This window comes from Canis aureus, chromosome 15, assembly GCF_053574225.1.
Source record: "Canis aureus isolate CA01 chromosome 15, VMU_Caureus_v.1.0, whole genome shotgun sequence".
NCBI lineage: Eukaryota > Metazoa > Chordata > Mammalia > Carnivora > Canidae > Canis > Canis aureus.
Window position 1 is genome coordinate 45,790,818 of NC_135625.1, and position 19,254 is coordinate 45,810,071.

The 19,254-nt window shown below is 55.4% G+C and overlaps 1 protein-coding gene across 4 annotated transcripts in view; it reads left to right on the forward strand.

Annotated features, from left to right (window-relative positions):
* VIPR2 (vasoactive intestinal peptide receptor 2) overlaps window positions 1–19,254 on the forward strand; it is a 55,375-nt gene that overhangs the window by 13,201 nt on the left and 22,920 nt on the right. For 3 of the 4 annotated variants that reach the window (XM_077849472.1, XM_077849471.1, XM_077849473.1), the window contains exons 3-4: window positions 3,822–3,929; window positions 9,811–9,908. In XM_077849472.1, the coding sequence (XP_077705598.1) occupies window positions 3,822–3,929; window positions 9,811–9,908 (206 nt within the window). The remainder of the gene's footprint in view (window positions 1–3,821; window positions 3,930–9,810; window positions 9,909–19,254) is intronic. The other variant, XM_077849474.1, reaches the window with a different exon arrangement.

The following is a 19,254-nucleotide window of genomic DNA, read 5'->3' on the forward strand; positions in this document are numbered from 1 at the left end:
CTGCTAACCATCGCTTAAGGAAGAAGGCTTCTCCTCCATCTTCTTGGTGGGTTTTGAAAGACAGAGAATATTTCTGTGATAAGTGAAAAATACACTTTTTAACAAAAACTTCTCACATATTTATTCATAAAACAAGTTAGATAATTTACATGGGCGTTTTAGCTGGTAAACACCATGTGGAGAAAGTCTCATCTGCTGGACGAGGGGACCCTCAGCAGCGGCCCTGGGATGGTCACGGCTTCCGTGATCTTCTCTCTCTGCCTTAAGCTTCTGGATGACTCGCGAGCCTGGCGTGTCGGTCAGTGGGGGGGCCTGCGTCGGCTGGAGCTGCAGGAGGGTGCCGTCCCGGAGAACTCCCTGCGGCCACGAGCTGTTCCCATCTGTGCTGTGCTGTTGTCGCCACAGACCACGCGTGGCTGTGGAGCATTTGTCCAGCTCCTGCAACTGAGGAACTGAATTGTTATTGTATTTGATTTTAACTAATTTAGATTGAAATTGAAAAGGTCACAGAAGCTTGGGCTGCCAAATTGGAAAGTGCGGTTCTCCGACTTTGTCCTCAGCTGTATATGAGCGTGTACCACTTGGTTCATCCTCTTGTTCTTACTGTTTTAGCAGAGTTCCGACCTCCGTTAAGTAACCACAGTGTCGGCCAGGATCCGGGTGGGTCCCTGCCTGTGGTTGCTCACTGAGTTTAATCATTTCTAACCATACCTGCTATTTTAAACAAATGGTCTTTGTTACATTAAAGGAGTCTCATTAAGAGTTTTTGAAAATGAGGAATGGCTGCTAAACTTTGTCAGATGACTTTTCAGAGTCTATTGATAAGAACAAACGCTTTCCCTTTCAGACCAACTGACATCCTTATCACCATCTTAATTCCCAAGGTTGCTGCCAAAGTGTAAGAAAAATGAATTCCACATGCAGGCTGATTGCCTCACTGGGCCACTGTGTCTGACACCATCTACACTGCTCACTGGTTCTCAAACTAGCCTTTTCTCCAAATGTATTGCCTTGGCTCACACTTTTCTTTTATTGGGAAGGACTCCTGCCTGTCCTCTCCTGTCCCTCCTCCAATCTGCCCTCCAGCTGAGTCCTGTCATAACTGTTGGATCACAGTTGACCTCATAACAATTGATATTTCCTTCCTTGTGTGACTTTATGCTTTTCCTGCCTGATTTTTCTATTCCTTTCTTTTCTATGTATCTGTCAGTGATTAAGCATCACACTTTGTACCAAAACAACAAAATGCTCTCAAGACAATCATATACCTCCTGCCTTGGTTGGCCAGATTGGTCTGGGGGCTCCCAAGGGTCTGTTCTGGTCATGGGGCATATGCTCAGCCCCCAGACAAACCTGGCAGGGGCAGGAAGGACAGAGGTCTCAGTGTTCAGAATTCAAACATGATGTGATGTTCTTGAGTCCAGTGCTTGGTGTCCTGCGTCCAGAGCCCCCCCGGGGGCAAGCTTTACCTCCTCGTGCTCCTCACTCTTCGCAGGCGCGGTGCCTCCCTCCGCCTCCCTCATTTCTTAGGCCGGGTGTATGCGTTCTCTCCTCCATGTTTATTGACCTCTCCGAGTGCTGCCCTTTCAGACTTCTTGATGTTATTTTCGTGGGATTAGGGAAGTAGAATCGAGAAGCTCATGGACTCCTACTTGGCTGTATCCTCCCCTCAGACTCACTGCAGACGGGGCCACCTCCACACCAGCCTCTGGCCCTCAGTGCTCTCAGCCTGGGCCGTCGTGTGGCTCCCCGCTGGGGCATAGGTGGGAAGGCGCCTCTGCCACTATTGCCCAAGGCCTGTACAGCCGGTGCGTGAGGGCCCAGTACACATATAAACGGGGCGAGGGCTTGCCAGCAACAGAAGGGGTGATCCAGTGGACTCTAGGAACTTAAGTCAAGTCCTGCTGTAATATGAAGATGGACTGCAATGAACCCATGGATTTTATATCTCTCCATTAAGGTTCTCACTATTGAAACAGAAATTTGTCATTTTTGGGGTGACGACTGTTGACCCTCCCCAATGACCGATGGCCTATGTTCGGAACGAGCTGCCTTCCCAGTGGGGCAGTCTCAGTATCGCTTGTGCTTCTTGGGAGATCTGGATACCCCCACTGTCCCTTGTTGGCTCTCTGTTGGGAACTGGGCCCTGTCCCGTCCAGGCCTCTGCCTCCTGTGCCAACAGTGGATGGTGTCATGTGAGCTGTCATTGCAGGGCCACTGCCTGCCCTGCTCTCCAGCCTTGGCACACTCCTGGGGAGCCAGCCACTCACTTGTACTTGAAGACTTGTTCTGAATATCTCTTCAAAAGCAGTATTTTCTTTAAATATGTAAGAACGTGAGGGGGGCCTGGGGCTCCATCAGTGAAGCGTCTGTCTTCTGCTCAGGTCAAGGTCTCAGGGTCCTGGGATCGAGTCCCGTGTCGGGCTCCCTGCTCAGCAGGGAGCCTGCTCCTCCCTCTCCTCCTCTCCCTCTCTCTCTCAAATAAATAAAATCTTTTAAAAATTTAAATATGTAAGAACGTTAATATGGTGTGAATTTATGTGCTCATTTAATCACTGCCATATTAATGAATTTTTATTTTTTTATTTTATTTATTTATTTTTTTAATTTATTTTTTATTGGTGTTCAATTTACTAACATACAGAATAACCCCCAGTGCCCATCACCCATTCACTCCCACCCCCCCGCCCTCCTCCCCTTCCACCACCCCTAGTTCGTTTCCCAGAGTTAGGAGTCTTTACGTTCTGTCTCCCTTTCTGATATTTCCCACACATTTCTATGTTCTGTTATTTCCCACACATATTAATGAATTTTTAGAATAAATATATTTTTATTTTAAGACCTTTAGAAAGTATTTTCATCTGGAAAACTTGACTCCTAGCCACTTCATCAGAGGCATCTGCATTCTTGAAGTAGAATCCTCCTATTCAAACCAAGCGAATGCTCCGTGAATGTTTCTGTGTCAGACTGGCTGGCGCGTCAGAGAGAACTGTGGTTGGTTTGTTGTCTCCATCAAGGCTAGCACATTGGTCCGCCAACATTGAACTTTAAGTGAAAGATAAAACTTTAGAGGTCACAAAATATAGTAGCAATACCTTGCTTGGACTTGTAGTAAAAAGCTGTGAGTTCAAGTATGGATTTGCTCAGGGATTGTGTGCTGTTGAGAGCTCTCTGCTGCCTGTCAGGGTCAACAGACACAGGTTTGTAGGCTTTGCACAGGGCGGGGTCTTGCTGAGACCCCGTGAGAGATCCAGAGGGCAGTTTATAAATTAGGTTATCTGATAACTGCATGAGGGTAACCTAAGTGGTGAACACTTAGATGCTTCCTTGACTGTTAAAATCAAGTAAACTTATCAAATATTTAAATTTGCAAATTATCCTCAAAGTTGGATGCCCTGAAGGCACAAGTGTGCATTCATCCCAGGGAGCCTAAGCCTTCAGGACTCACACAGACCCCCAGTGGTATCCATGTTGTTACCCTGGGGGATGCACATCAGCAGGAGAAAAGTAACTGCCGGTTTCTATTAAAATCCTGCATGCGTGGCACACACTGAAATATTCAATTACTTTCTACCACACATCTGGTTATTTCTCCAAACCTGATTAAAGTGAGTACACAAGCTAAGAATATGCTCAGTAACATTGTTGGTGCAAACTTGTTTCACAGACAAGTGATTCACAAGGTGATTATCTAAATACCGGGCAGTCGGCTTGCAGAGGCTTAGACAGATGTGCCTCTTGGGCCTGGGCGTCCCCATGGGCAGCGGCGCCTGTGCTCCCCTTGTGCGGCCTTGGCTTCTCACATGTGTCTCTCCCTGCAGCCTGCACCGGTGTCTGGGACAACATTACCTGCTGGCGCCCTGCAGACGTAGGCGAGACCGTCACAGTACCCTGTCCTAAAGTGTTCAGCAACTTTTACAGCAAACCAGGTACTGTCACATCTGCACCTGCAGAGGCTGCAGGGCAGCCACTCCCTCAAACCACGAGAAGCAGGCTCACTGGTTGCCTGCTCTAGCGGGTGCATGAGCAGCTGCGGCATCGCGGGCTGCACTGGCTGTCGGAGCGGGAGGGTGAGAAGCTTCTTGCCAGGTCAGCCACCTGAAACCAAACACAGGGGAGAGCAGGCCTCAGGTCAGCACAGACGCCCAATCCCGACCATGACATGTGGCCTGAGCACCGGCGTGCGGGCAGCTGTGGGGTTCAGGCACCTGGAACGTGGACGTGGTTCCGTGCTCCCTGCTGTGTGTGGCTGCCCGTAGGCCCAGAGACCATCTCCCAGAGGCTCAGGGACAGCGGCAAGCCCCTCTGCACCCAGAGGTGGCTTCTCATCCACAGGAAACATCACACTCACTGGGCTGAGTGTCCTCAACTCCCAGCCCCCACTTTCTGAACTGGGCCCCTGTGGCCAGACGACCCAGAGTCTCGGTCTCCAGGGTCAGAGGGCCTGGGGGGTGAGGGTGCCCCCGTCCTGTGCTCGCTGTCTGCACAACTCTGCAACACCTCCTGGCTTGTTCCCGAGAGGGTAGTGGTGGCGTGTTGTGTTGTAAACCATCCAGATTTTCTTTTTTTTTCCTTAAAGATTTTATTTATTTATTCATGAGATACACAGAGAAAGGGAGACAGAGGCAGAGACACAGGCAGAAGGAGAAGCAGGCTCCATGCAGGGAGCCCGACGTGGGACTCGATCCTGGGACTCCAGGATCATGCCCTGGGCCAAGGCAGGTGCTAAACTACTGAGCCACCCAGGGTTCCCCCAGATTTTCATAACATGAAGAAATACATCTGGAAAAATAGAAAAGAGAAGAGACATCTGGAAATCAGAAAGATACTTTGGAGTCTGTAGACGACTTGTTTTCATCTTGAACAAACATTACAGGGTAAAAACCCTGAGAACTAGAATTGTTGAAATACTTTAAGCGGAGTGTTGTGGCACAGACTGGGATGGAGGAAAATGAGATTCTAAAGAAAAAGGTTTTGTTGCAAGATGAGACTGTTTCTCTGTGAGTCAGTGAAGCACTGTGGGCAGGCCCAGGTCACGCCTGCATACGCATCACTAGGTTAGAAAAACTAAACCATCTTAAAGAATCTGAACTCTAAAAAAATATCCTGTCTAATCAATAACGTTTCTGCTGAAGGTTCTGGGCTGCAATCTCCCAGAAATCCCGAATGAACGAGCACAGACCCAGGCTTCCCCTCCTCGGAGGTTTCGCTCCAAAGGCTTCCGGGGGCAGCCGGGGGTCTTCACCTGACAAACACGGCAGCTCTGGTCCCCGGGTGTCTGTTGTGAGCATCCAGCCCTGGCCAGGCAGGAGCCAGCTGGGCCACGTGTGCCCAGGTCGGTGCAGACACTGGCCCTGCTCTGAACCATTGAGCATCCTCTCCTTTGGGGAACTAGAATTCCTGGGCTGTATTGGGTTAGTGCTTGGTGCTCTGTCCAAGCAGGGAGCGTGGCACTGCCTGCTGCTGTGGGGAGCATCACTACCACTGGGAGATTTGCTGGAGTTCCCCGGTCTGTGTATCACAGCTGATGATCTCAAGTGTCTTTGCCTCCCCTTGTTTAACAGGCCGCAAAATGTCCACAAGAGGTGCTTGCACAGACTCTTGACAAATCTAAATCACCGTCTGCGTGGAATGCTTGGGGTGTGTTTGCAATTACTTAGAGAACCACGGACGTCTTGTAGAGCTGGGGGCTGTGTAGGGCTGGGGCAGGGCCCACGGGGCATCAGGGGAGGCCCCACGGAGGAAATCTGACGGAGGTAAAAGGCTGGTTGTGAAACACCATCAAGAACCAATCGGGCTGGAACCTGGGTTGTACTTCCCAAGTTACAGAAAACTTCTACAGAGATGCCAGGTGCTCCTCACAGGGACTTGTAGGGGGCCCAGGTCACAGAAGGACATGGGGTCACTTCACCCCACAGACCCAACATTCAGGAAATAGATCCATGTTTTTATAACAAGTTGTTTTCTGAGTTCTCACACATCCAGGAGGTGGGAGGGTGGGGCGGGGGGGCTCTCCTGGTCGCCATGCGTGTTGTCACGGCAGCTGCACCTTGCTCTCTGTTGTCTCTGAGGGGGAAAGCCCCTCTGAGCTGCACTCAGTCATGGGTGCGAGTAACAATAAAGCCATGGGGACCCTGCACCAAGATCAAGTCTCTAAAAGGGAGAGCAGAAAACCACCACATGGGGAAGAGGCCGGGCCCAGGGAGGAGGAGCTGTGATGGGAAGAGTTGGAGTCTTGGGGTGCCGTGGTGCCTCCCGTGCCCCAGAGGAGTAGAGTTTGGGGGATAGCTGGGCCTGCCCTGTCGCCAGCAACAGGGCCCTGCTTGTCCTGGGAGCACACGAGCATGTCCTGAGACCAGCCGGGCATTGGGGTTGGACATCCCCAGGGCTGTGCCACTCTCCTGACCAACACTGCACCCCGGGACTCACACACCGGACCTGTGCTCACGGGAGTGTGTGTGTGGGGGTTGTCTGGGGAGCAGGGGCCTCCACGCCCAACAGACTCCAGCCTTCCTGCTGCGAATGGCCATGACCTCCTCCTGGCCACGCACACATGGACACTTCCCTGGGAGCACCCTTGGGGAGCAGGGCACAGGCACCGTTCAGAGCCTGGCCGAGGGCCACGCAGACAGAGCTCATGAAGAAAGGGGCCCACCAGGGGTGAGGTGAGCGACCCCACAGAGACGAGGTGGCCCCACAGTCAGGGTGGGAGGAGGTGCACTCGCAGAGGATGGAGCAGGGGGTGTGGCTCCTGGGCCCAAAGCTGTGCACACCCCCACTTTTCTTCCCTCATCCTGCATTCACCCCCAAGCTTCTCTCACACCCCACTCACCTCCCAGTCCCCCCTCACCAACCCAGGTCCCCCTCACCTCCCCATACCCTCCTCACCTCCCCAGCCTCCCATCCCCTCCCAGCCTCCCTCACCTCCCCAGATACCCCCTTACCTCACAACACCTCTATCACCTCCCCAGCCCCCCCACCTTCCTAGCACCCTTCACCTCCCCTGCCCCCCTCACCTCCTAAGATTCCCCTCACCTCCCCACACCTCTATCACCTCCCCAGCACCTCCCCAGCACCCCCTCACCACCCCAGCCCCCTCACTTCCCCAGGTCCCCCTCACATCCCCAGCACCCCTCACCTCCCTAGGTCCCCCCTCACTTCCTAGCACCCCTTCAACTCCCCAGTACCCCCTTCACCTCCCTACACCCCCCTCACCTCCCCAGTTCCCCTTCACCTTCCCAGGACCTTCTCACCTCCCCAGCCCCCCTCACGTCTCCACACCCCCCTCACCTCCCCAGCACCCCCCACCTCCCTAGCTCCCTCTCACCTCCCCACACCCCCCTCATCTCCTCATCTCCCCAGCACCCCTCACCTTCCTAGGTCCCCCCTCACCTCCCCAGCACCCCTTCACCTCCCCACACCCCCCTCACCTCCCCAGCACTCCTTACCTCCCCAGTCCCCTCTCATCTACCAGCACGCCTCACCTCCTAGGTTCCCCCTCACCTCCCCAGGTCCCCCCTCACCTCCCCACCACCCCACCTCCCCACCCCTTCTGCACATGGCTGCCTCCTCTGACTCCAGGTGTCTTCAAGGAGGTGAAGCCAGGCAAGGTGGAGAACCTGTGGAGGGGGATCGACCTCATGGAATAAAGTTTGCTTAAGCATCTCCCTTAGTTTACTGTTTGCTGTAGCGAATGAGAGATGGCCGGTCAGCATCCCTCCTGGTTTGTCCCCGGGAGCTGGGCGTGTACAGGTTGGACAGCAAGCATGCTGCGTGGTGACCCCGCAGCCTGGGATGGAAACGTGGCCCTTGCTTGTGGGCATAGGTCTCCCACCTGTGACGTGGGACCATTAAAAGGTGCCCCCCATGTCGCCGTTGGGTCCATGGGAGCCTCGGTGCAAAGTCTGGCTCGTGGCAGGAGCTCAGTGAGCAACCTGCAGCGACCTCACCCCCTCTGCTATTCGGAGTCCTGATCGTTACCTTGTGGGCGCCTCAATCTCCCTATCTATATAATAGGGCAGGGGGACCTGGTCTCGGGGGCCCTGCCCCCCTTAGGACTCTGTCCTGCCTCCACTATCCACGTCTCGCCCTCCAGCCCCCCGCAAGGCTCCCCGCGGCTCTCCCAGAGCCGGAGCAGGAGGAGATTTGGGGCCTGGACTCAGGAAAATACGGGATGGCGGCGTTGGGCCACGGCGGCAGCCCAGGTGATGCTGCTGGGGGCTTTGTGGAGACCTCTGAACCCCACTTTCTTGCCGGTGGGCGAGTCAGGGTCTGGGCCGTCCCACCTGCCTCCACACAGCAGGCCAAGAATCACTTATGTGTATTATCACCTCAGTGTGAACGCACCCTGCTCCTGACCTTGTCTGGTCCATCGATTGTGTAGGCTGCCCTGGTGTAGAAAATAGAAAGCATTTTTGAGTAAGGAACCCTATTTCCACCATTCAGTCACTATAGAACCTTGGGCGTGTCACTGAACTTCAGTCTCACCTGTAAAACGGGAGCAGTAATGCCCGGGTCGGCCCTGCAGTGTTGGCCCAAAACAAAGACATGAGATCCGTGAGTGAAAATATTTGCTATTCTGGAAGCCCTGAGGGCCGTGGGATCGGGAGAAAGCTTGGTGGGTGCTGAGTGCTGAGTGGTTAAGCCTCTAGGCGCTGACGGCAGGAAGCGCCTCCCCAGGCCTGAGCTTCCTGAAGCCCACCCTGCAAGGCCCAGCCCTGTCCCAGGTCATCAGAGCCCCCTTAGGTCACTCGTCACTACCCAGTGCTGACTGTGGCCACCTCCTGAGGACACCACCTTTGTTTTAAAGACTATCAATTTACTTGTTTGTTTATTTATTTATTTGAGGGAGTGGGTTGGGGGAGGTGCAGAAGGAGAGAATCTGAAGCAGACTCTGCACTGAGCATGGGGACCGACATGGAGCTCAATCCCACAACCCTGAGATCATGACCTGAGCCGAAACCAAGAGTCAGACCCTCAACCAACTGAGTCGCCCAGGAGCCCTGACCCTTTAGGTAGAGGGAACGTTCCATTCCTGAGCTTAACCCACACGTTTACATTAATTACATGCAGAAAGAACTGGTGCTATAAGATCAACACTGTCTTTATTTCATGCAATTTAAATCTTTTTTTCTTGCCTAGAAATTATCTTTATTTTTTTTCATTTTTTAATCCATATATGTGCAAAATTCAACTGAGTTGCAATTTCTATTTAATTGCATTTTTTATTTTTCTATGTAAATGTACTTTATTTTATTTTCTAATTGAAGTTCAATGTGCCAACATATAATATCACAGTCAGTGATCCAATTTAACTCTTATGCCCACGGTCTCTTCCTCTGCCATCACTGCCCTTCCACTGATGTAACATGCTGCCTGCCTGTGCACTCTGGTCGTGCCCAGAGCTGGCACGGAGTAGGATGGAGTGGGGTAGCCAGTACTGCCGTGGCTGGGATTTGGTGATAACTCTCCCGGGACAGAATATGAGTCTGTTAGTTTTCACTGTGCTTCTTCACAGCGGCAGCCATGCCAGCCACTACAGCTGCACCTTTGCTTCATGGCCCAGAAGCTCTCCCACCATCCACCCAGGCCCCACAAGACCCAGCTTCCGTGGGTAGGAGCCCTGCCGGGGTGGGGCAGTGAACGCACACACACTGTGAAGCGTGTGAATGGAGTGAGACAAGGCTCCGCTCTCCACCCACCGAGGGAGGCAGCAGAGAGGGCTGTCCCCCGTGAGCGTGGCCTACACAGTCCCCACGGAGGCCAGCAGTTGGGAGCCCACAAACCTAATGCTGAGACTTTATCTTCCAGGAAACATAAGCAAAAACTGCACAAGGGATGGGTGGTCGGAGATGTTTCCAGATTTCATAGACGCGTGTGGCTATCATGATGCTGAGGACGAGAGCAAGGTAAGGGCCCCGCGTGGTTCCCGCTCGTTCTGGCCCCTTTTCTGTAAGTGTGCACGCAGCAGCGCTCACCTGCTGCCCGACAAGAGTCGTGTACACGTCCTTCCTCCCCTGAGCGCTGCTGCTTCTCAACAGCCAGCGTGGGCAAAGCCCCGTGTGGGGTCTGCGCCTGGCCCGTGGCGTCATCTCACAACCGTCATGGGGTTGGAGGCAGGAGGGCCTGAACATTGGCTCGTCTGAGGGGCTGTGCCTGCCTGAAGAGCCCCAACGAGCACTCACTCTGCCGACCAGTTTCCTTGGCCCGGTTGAGGCTGCGTCACGGTGTGGGCTGCCCAGCAGCCTCACTCTGGATCTGCGAGCCCTGAGCCAGGGCAGGAGCCAGAGTCCTGGCAGAACGAGTGTGCAGACTAAAGCCCTGAGTGTGCTCCTGCCGGCAGTGCCCAAGGCATGCAGGCCCAGCCTGTGGTGTGGGCCGTGCTGTGTCAAGTGGGGTACAGGGGCCATGGACATGTGCTCACCAGGAGCCCTTTCCCTGGGTGTGTGACCCCATGAATGCCACGGCCAGTCGGGCCTGCTCCACCCTGGGCTCCCCCCGCAGCACCATGTGACGGTGGATTTGCTTTGTTCACCACCAGAAAACCAGGTGACCGCTCTCCCTCGGGCTGCCCCCCACCCCCTCCCTGAGGCTGTGTTAGCCCCAGGTGAACAAACGCCCTGTGAGCCTGAAATCGAGCTGTGCCCACGCCTCCCCTGTAAGCACCCACTGGGTGAGGATGTGCTGAGGTGCTCTGAGAGAGCCAGAGGGGCTTCCTGGCACTTGACCTCACGGTCACGCCCGTTTCCAGGGGATCCACTCGTTTTTCATGTGTTTGCTCTCCTCACTAAAATTTGGGGTATAAAGCTGGTTCCTTTGCCTCCACATTACCAAGTTCTAGAAATGGAAGTCCTTCCGTCTCAGCCAGTGTCCCCCCAAGTGATGCTGGTGCGGCCAAAGTGGTGCAGGGCACGCGTGAGCCAGGTCGCTCCTCAGCACAGTCTCATGTGGGCCTTCCTGCCGAGTGTGCCTGAGGTATGACATGGGACCACCCCAGGCGTCCCTCACTGTGTCACACTTGGAGTGTACTGTGTTCTTACAAACCAAAGGCTGTGGCGACACTGACAGAGGGTCCACGGTGGCCAGTCGTCTAACAGTAGTTGTTCTTCATCTCCCTGCATCATGTTTTGCTAATTCAGGCCGTATTTCTAACGTTCTTGTGATCATTATATTTGTTACGGTCGCCTGTGATTGGCAGTTAGGATGCACGGAGAGCTCAGGTGATGATCAGCATTTTTTAACAATAAAGGATCTTTAAGCTACGTTCGTAATTTTCACAGACATGACACTCTGGTACATTAAGAGACTAGAGTGTGGTAGGAACGTAGGTCTTATAAGCCCCAGGAAAGCAAACAAGTCGCTGGACCCACTTTGTTGGGAAATCGCTGTGCTGCACGGTCTGGAACAAACCTGTCTCCATGGCACGCCCGCGTGCAGGATGATGTTGGATGCGTGTGTGTATGTATGTAAATTGTAAAATGAGTCCCTCGATCAAGCTGATTCTGCATCTCCGTACATGCGACCCTTTATGTGTGACATGCAGACCTCACTATCTCACACACCGATGGTCATGCACAGCCCCCGCCCCTTGTCTGGCTGCGTCTTGGTGACAGCCCACCTTACAGATGGAGACACCGAGGCTCGGGTGTGACCAGGTTGGAGGCCCCAGCTCTGTTTCTGTTGTGCAGTCACTGAGATTTTCCATGTCAGATGTAGTCAACGTGTTCTCTGCGAGCAGCCGCAGGCTGCAGGCAGTGCCTGGGGGGGGGGGGGGGCGCTAGCAGCCCCTCTGGCAGAGGGAGCCTCTGTGGGGCCCATGTGCACCTGCTACCCACCTGCATTACATCCTGCACATCCCTCAGGACACATGAGCCGTCTGTGAGCACCGCAGCCAAGTTACAGGACAGCTCCTGGGACATCACTGAAACGTCACGTACTCAGAACCGGTGCCACAGAACATCCTGGCGGTTCCTCCTCCTCCTGACCTCCTCCTGGGCTGTGTGCTGTCGGCGGCGGGAGCCATTTGTCCTGCTGGCGTGCGGTGTGGCCACATGGGCTCTGCACACCGGCCAGGTGAGGCCTACCTGCCAGGGCCGAGCTCAGCCCTGGACATATTTCACGTCGCTTTGGTGTTTACTGACTCAGCGAGAAGCCCCAGTGAGATGTCAGTCCCTCGTGAGTTATCTGTGGGGCAGGAAGGCCCTGGGGTCTGGGGGTTCTGGCAGCCATTTAGCTACCACTGCTGGAAGACACAGGGAGGGCAGTTACGTGACCGAGGCCGCAAGTGCAGGTCCCCCAGGGCGAAGCCCAGTGTCAGTGACCTGCCGAGGTCAAGTCTGAACTCAGAAGGCGTTTTCATAGGAGGATACCCGAGGATCTCAGGTTTGAGACTTGCCCCCTCTTGCTGTTGGCTATGTGATGACGAACCAGGAGGTGCTTCTGTTGGCTTTCCAAGGATAAGTCTCGAGCTGGGGGGGCCGAGTTTACCCCCAGCTTCCTTCAGAACTGTTGCTGCAGCAAGAAATGCTCCGGGGACCAGGAATGGAGATGCCCCTCCTCATGGTGGCCAGGGCTGCAGGAGTGGCTCCCCATCACCCGCCTCCCGGACAGCCCTGCTGGAGGCCATCAGACCGTTCCAGGCACAGAAGACAGGCCCTGGGGACTGGGACAGTCTCGGGCCTCCGTGGTTGGGGGCAAGGGGCTCTGACCCCCCACGTCCACCCGCCCACCCCGTCCGTGGGGCCCCAGACGCCTACGTGGGGTAGAAGCAGCGTGCACCCCACAGCAGTGTCATCCACAGCCAGTTGCAGGTCCCTGTCCTCTTTCATCCATCCCACAAATACACGTGTCCTGGGAACAGCGGTGTCCAAGTGCATCCTCGGTTATTACAGGTCCGCTGTGGCTGTAGAGGAGTCGCCGTGGGAGGGCGGGTGCTGAGAGCTGACCTTGGAGGCGACGCTGGCTTGCTGGACCAGTCGAGGCCGCCCCTGCTTCCATGCGTCCCCTGGGTCACACCAGAGGTGGCATTTCCGGGAAAACTGATGGGGAAGTCTTCCAGGCCCTCCGGGAAGTGTGTGACTCAGTAAACCCCGCCGGCAGGGAGCACAGAGTGTCTCTGCTTCTCTAATGCTTCTCCATCCAGTTTGAAGAGCTATTTTTCTTCTTAATTAAACATTTCAGAGATTTTACAAATATCGTGAATGCATATTCCCTCCTAATGGATTAGAAAATCAAAATATTTAACGTGTGGAAGCGAAGAGAATGATGGCACGAAACCAAAGTGCATAACTTGTCTTCCTGACAGCCGTTTCCGCCGTTCACATACTCCGAATACTTGGTTGTTGAAGGGATCGTGTCGAGGACGAGAACCACGCGGTGTCGGCAGTGCCGAGGGCCCAGCGGGTCGCTGTCCCAGCTGGGTCTGCTCCGTGGCTGGGGGCCGGGGGCTGGCGGGCAGCCCAGCGACCTTGGCCTCCGATGTCGCTCCTCATCTTATCAGCAGCTCCGTGTCCTCCCGGCTCCCTGGTATTAATTGGATTTCCTGCTCTCACACAGCCCGACTCTGCTCTGGGTGCTGCGCGTGCAAACTTTGTTGGCTTCAGGATTAATTAAATTCAAGGAAAAAAAATTAGCCTCCACAGAAGCCACAGGCTTGGCTCCATGTGGTGAGGGAATGGAAGGTAAAGCCACCCCAGGAATGGGGAGACCACGGAGGAGGACGCTGCCCGAAGACCCCAGAGGCCCCTGAGATGTGACAGGAAGGGGAGCAGCATTGTGGGCCGAGGCAGCCGGGTCTGGCGGTGCTCTGGACCTCCCCTTCCTGCTCCCACGAGCCACAGCGGGACCCTGAAGCTGGCCAGGCATGGCTCAGCCTCTGTCACAGGCCCCTGGTTGCTATGCCAGACCTTCCCCGTCCATGCTCTTCTCCCGTCGAAACCACTGTCCCCCAGGCCCGCTCCACCCCGAGGCTCCCTTGACCTCAGCACATTGGCTCCCCTGACCCCAGTCTCTTGGCTGTTTTCCCGCAGCAAAGGCTGTCGCTGTCTTGTGCTGCATCTTGAGTGCCCACTGGGCCAGTCTCCTTGCCTCAGGTCTCTGTCTGCTGCCCAATGTCTACACCACTCCGGCCTCCCAGGCAGGCTGAAAGCTGGTGAAACACGGAAATGCCTAGAAACATTGCAGTCATCACAGGTCTCAGTGGGGCTGGGTGGGAGGTCTCTTTCTCCTGCGTATCAGGAGCCTCCAGACGGTGTACAAGGACCCCAGACAGCACCTGCCCCCTTCTGTGCTTCGTCAGCGTTCGCGGCGGTGCTTTTGGCTGCACACCCTGAACCGCCAGAGGACAGCAGTGCTGCAGACACACTGGCGTCCTGTGCGGTGGACATGCAAGGCGGTGCCCCCCACGTGTCCTCTGTGTTATATATTTGCTAACATGGTTCTTGAATAAAGAGCGCTTCAGCTAAATTTAGCCAACAGAGCCGTCTGGCGTCTCAGCCTCCCCATGCATCAAGTGGACACATTTCTTCCATATTATGCCATCTCCCTAAACATATTTTCACAGTCTCCAATCAGCTTTCAGATGCGCCAGTAACTCTCTCTGCCTCGTGGGGAGTGCGCCCCCCCCCCCGGCCCCCACCCTGACCGCCCAGCTCATGGCCACCCCCTGTCTGGGGCACTCTGGCTCACCTTGGCGCTTCACTCATACCTCACGGGGACCGTGGGAGCATGATGCTGCCCCACCGCTCGGGGCGGGCTCCCCTGGGGACCCTTGGAGCCAGGATTCAAGCCCTGAGCCAGTGTGTACCTCCCGGCAGCAGACGGGTTTGCGAGCTCACCCGAGGTCCTTGCCTCGGGGACGGTTACCAGGTTACTCCAGCCTCTGAAGCAGCTGTGAGGCCTGCATGTGCCTTGTTTCCCATCAGACTGCAGGAGGGAGCGTCCCCCTGTGGTTCTTAGGGTCATGTGGGTGCCTGCCCATCAGCAGTGGGTGACACTGAGGGCCTATGCCATGAGGTGGGCACCAAGACTGGGCGCGGAGATGCAGCTGGGATGCAGAGGGAGAGCCTCGGATGAAGCCTGGTCCAGAATGCTGCCACCAGCGTGCGCGACATACTGCTGCCCGGGGTGCGGGGCTCTTCCCCAGCCCGCCGACCCAGATCCAGGCTCAACGCTACCCGGGAGCATAGATGACATTCAGAGGATTCACCAGACGTGCAAGGCCATCAGCCATCTCCTGCTAGTGTTGACTGAGCCCGTGGCAGTGATCCGTAGTTCCTGCCTGATGAAGGACTGAGTCTTTCCAAGGCCAGAGGAGAATCTGGATGAGAAGCTAAGAAGGAAATATAATGAGAAAACGGTCACTGGGGAAGGAGGCTCACGGAGCCTCACAGGGGTGGGAGGGCTCCACCTTGCACCCAGCATCCGGCACGCATGGGCAAGGCCTGAGTCCCTTATCCAGTGGTGTGGTGGGGATGTGTGTGTCCTCGAGCCAGGGGCCTCCTGCGACAGCCTGGCCTCCCTGGCCCCTCCCTTCCCTTGGGCTTGTCGATGAGCCACCTTGCCTGGGGGCTCAGGCTTTTGGGGCTCAGGTAGTTGGTGCCTGCAAGGCCGAGGTGCCAGCTGCCCTGACCGGGCCCTCCGGTCAGCAGAGGCAGCACGGGTCCTCTGGTAGGTGGGGCCCCTGATGTTCACCGAGGGGCCCCACTAGTTCCTACACTTGATGCACTGACATGGGGACTAACTGCAATAGCAGAAGGAGGGTGGACACCGGGAATGTCCGATTCACGGGGACGAGGGCTCCATTGGGAACAGCAGAGGAGGGTGGAGTGGCAGCCCTGTCAGCCGTGGGTGCTGTGAAGACTGTGGGGCCATGGCTCCAAGGGCCAGGAGAAGCGCTGACCAAGGACAAACTCCTTGCGCCCAGAAGGTCCTTGTGGTCACTGTGTTTGCCCTTTTAAACATATCCTTGTTATACTTACTACTTTTTCCAGAAGTCAACATGTATTATTTTTGTTCAAATAAAATCTAATTTTAGTCCAAAAAAACTCCACTTAGACTTATGCCAAGTTTGTCGAACCTCTTCTCAGTACTGTTTGCCTCTTAATCCTAGACTTTGTGGGGACAGTGAGAACACCCAGCTAAACACGGGGTTCAGTGATGCCCTTCCTGCCTCCAGCCGGACGCTCTGGGCAGCATGTCCCGTGTGTGCATGGCTGCCCAGGTCACAGGTGCTGTGTGGGCACCTGGCCGCCTGTCGCAGGCTGCACACACGTCTTCTTACCCCTTACAATGTGAGGGTGCCCTTCTGAGGCTCAGCACATGTCTGCTCCCCCATCAGGACCCCAATCCCATCCAGGTCCTGGGACAAAGCCCTGCTACACCTGCCCTGCCAGGCTCTTCAGTGGTTTCCCGTTTGGAACATTCTTCAGTCTTTCCCTACATGACACCATGTTTCTGAAGAACATAGGCCTGTGACTCTGTGAAGGGTCGTCTGTGGGTTTGATGTTTCTCACAGTGACATTCAGGTGGGATAAAATGTTCCAAAATATCTACAGCTATTTACCTGGGAAATGTCATATTTGGATTTTAAAAGATAGTCCTTTTCCCTCTGAGGCCTGCACACCAGCAAAGGAGCATCCATGGCATGGCTGAAATAGGGGCACTGCCCTCGAGCTGGAGCCCGTAGGATGCTCTCCCCAAAGCCTTTCCCCTTAGGAATGTTGGCAGAGTTGCTGCAGAGCCTTTACAGTGAGAATAGGCACCTCCTTGTAGTCCAACAGAGGGCTGCTGCTCCATGGGTGCCCGAACTCCCACCGTGGCCCCAAAAGCACTGAGGCAAAGGCCCCTGGGCTGCCACACTGCAGCTTGTCCTCCAAGCGGAGCACGCCTCAGGCCCTGAGCCCTTGTCTGCCACCACAGGGACGGTGACGCGTGAGTCCTGAGTCGGGACAAGCACCTGGTATTGTGTCTCAGGCCCAGGGGCTGCTGCACACCTGGCCAGCCTCACCACCCTGTCCTCCTGCCCTGCTGAGCGCTCCTGCCCCAGCTCCCACTGCCTACCTCTTCCTGCCCCTGCTTTCGCCTTGGCTGTTGGGTCTGAAGCAGGAGCTAGAAGTGTGGGTTGGCCCTTGCTCCTCCACCACCTGGTTGTTACGTGCACCAAGGACCGGAGCTGTGCCTTCTCATCCAGGTGGGACCCACTCTGACACACAAGCTACCTGAGCCTCAGTGGCGCAAAGGGCACTAGGTGCTGGGCCATGAATCATGACTAGGAGGGACCGGGAGAGACCGGGGTTTTCCAGACAGTGACGCGTGTGACGAGGGCATCGGGAGGTTCAGAAGAGAATGCAGCTGGGTGTCTGTCTCACGACGTTGCTGAAGGAGAGGTGACAGGCGGACCTGGCTTCCCCCCAGAAAGCTTCTGGGATGGTGCCGGGCTGAGTCCGGAGGCTCTGGCCCCCCGATGCCTTTGTTAAAGAGCGGCTGGAAATCTACCTCACGCTGCAGCCCAGCACAGACATTTCGCAAAGCCACACTTTCTGTGCTGCTCCTCGTTAACGCTTGGTTGCTGCCCACTAAAGTGATTGCATAACTGACTAATGGGTTATAATGGGGTGAGTACATCGTATGTCGGCCAAACCTGGCCTCTTGAGAGAGAAAGGGGGAGTCATTAATAATCACTCCGGACACCAGATGCAAACCAGGCCTGGCCTGGGCAAATCAGGCTGTGTGGTCACCCTGGTTATGACTCACTGTTTGGAAAACGCCAGCTGGGCCTTCCATGTTCCCCGAGAGGGGCCCTGCCTACCATTGGAGCCGCGGCACAGATGTATGTTCGTGGAAAGTTAGGACAGGATATGCATGTGCCCTTGTGCGACACACCTGCTGCGCGGCTCAGGAAGCAGGCCCCACGATGGGCTGACAGCAAGGGCAGCCCGGTCTCTTTCTGGGACGTCCGTCCCCCAGGCAGAACCACCAGCTGGAAGCTGACTGATCAAAGCGTCTGCTCACCCACCTCAACAGCCACCAGAGGGCAGGGGCCCGGCACTGCCCCCCTCCTGCCTCCAGGGCCTCAGGGCCATGCTGGCTGCTCCAGAGTTGGACGCAGGAAGCACCCACCCCTGGACAGTTTTGTCTTCCTGATTTTGTGATGATGCTGAGGAAGGTCTTCTCCAAGTTAATCAGCCTCCAACATGTGGTCCTGCATCCACAGGGGACCAGGGTTGTCCGGTGCTTGTGCTCAGGGCTGTGGGACGCGGCTGCCTGGTCACGCGGCCTGCAGGGTGCCCCAGCCTGTGAGCACTCAGGTCCCATTTGGTGTTCACAGCCCTTTCCATGTAAGAAAATGTCACGACTTCACAGGCTGGGGCCAAAGGCCTCCACTGGCCAGGCTCTAACCCCAGGCGGGTCCCTCCTCATCTGTGCAGGCTGTGCCAGGCAGGGACCAAGCAGGAAGACAACAATGTTAAAATACCAAGTTAAATGTAAAAGGGAGTGTTTATTTGTGATAGAAAATGAAATCACAAGTTGCTGAAGCCTCGGACCTCAAACGTGCTCTTCATTTACGATCTCTGTAAGTGGAGATGTCTCCTGTTGCCAGCTGCCTGGCATTCACATCCCTTCTGAGGCCCCAAGGCCTGGCCAGCTCGGGTCCCAGCCCCTGGCTCTCACTCTGCATCAGGGCAGGCTGTTCTGTTCTCGGGCTGCGCTTGCAGCTAAGAATAGGAATTCCAGGGCATCTGCTCCCTGGAGAAAACCACCAAGGCAGTTAACCCTTTTGGTGGACCCCCAGTGGCTACATCCACAGCTGCCTGGGTTTTCAGGTATCCCCCTGGTTTGGGGATGGCAGGGTTTTAATAACTTAGAGGCTGTTTTCCCACAGAGACGCCGTGTGATCCACACTCAGGAGCAGAGGTGCCGTCCATACTTGTGTGTCAATGCCCCACGAGCGACCTGAGCCCTCCGTAACCTTAGGAACCTCTGGAAGAGGTGCAAGAACCAGGACCTGGGAGATCAGTACCTTGTCCTGGGAGAAGTCCGTGTGTACCATGCAAGCAGGGTGCAGCTGCATCAGAGGGACCGCGTCCCCAGGCTCAGTCACTTCACTCCTGTCTCCTGCCAGTTTTAACGAGGTCCCCATTCATCGCGGCCTCAGCCCCGATGCTCCATGAGACCCCAGGTCCTTCTGCTATCCAGCTTCCTGCTCGGGCACTAAGTACGGGTCCTTACAACAAAGGGAGTGGCGTTGCCATTGTC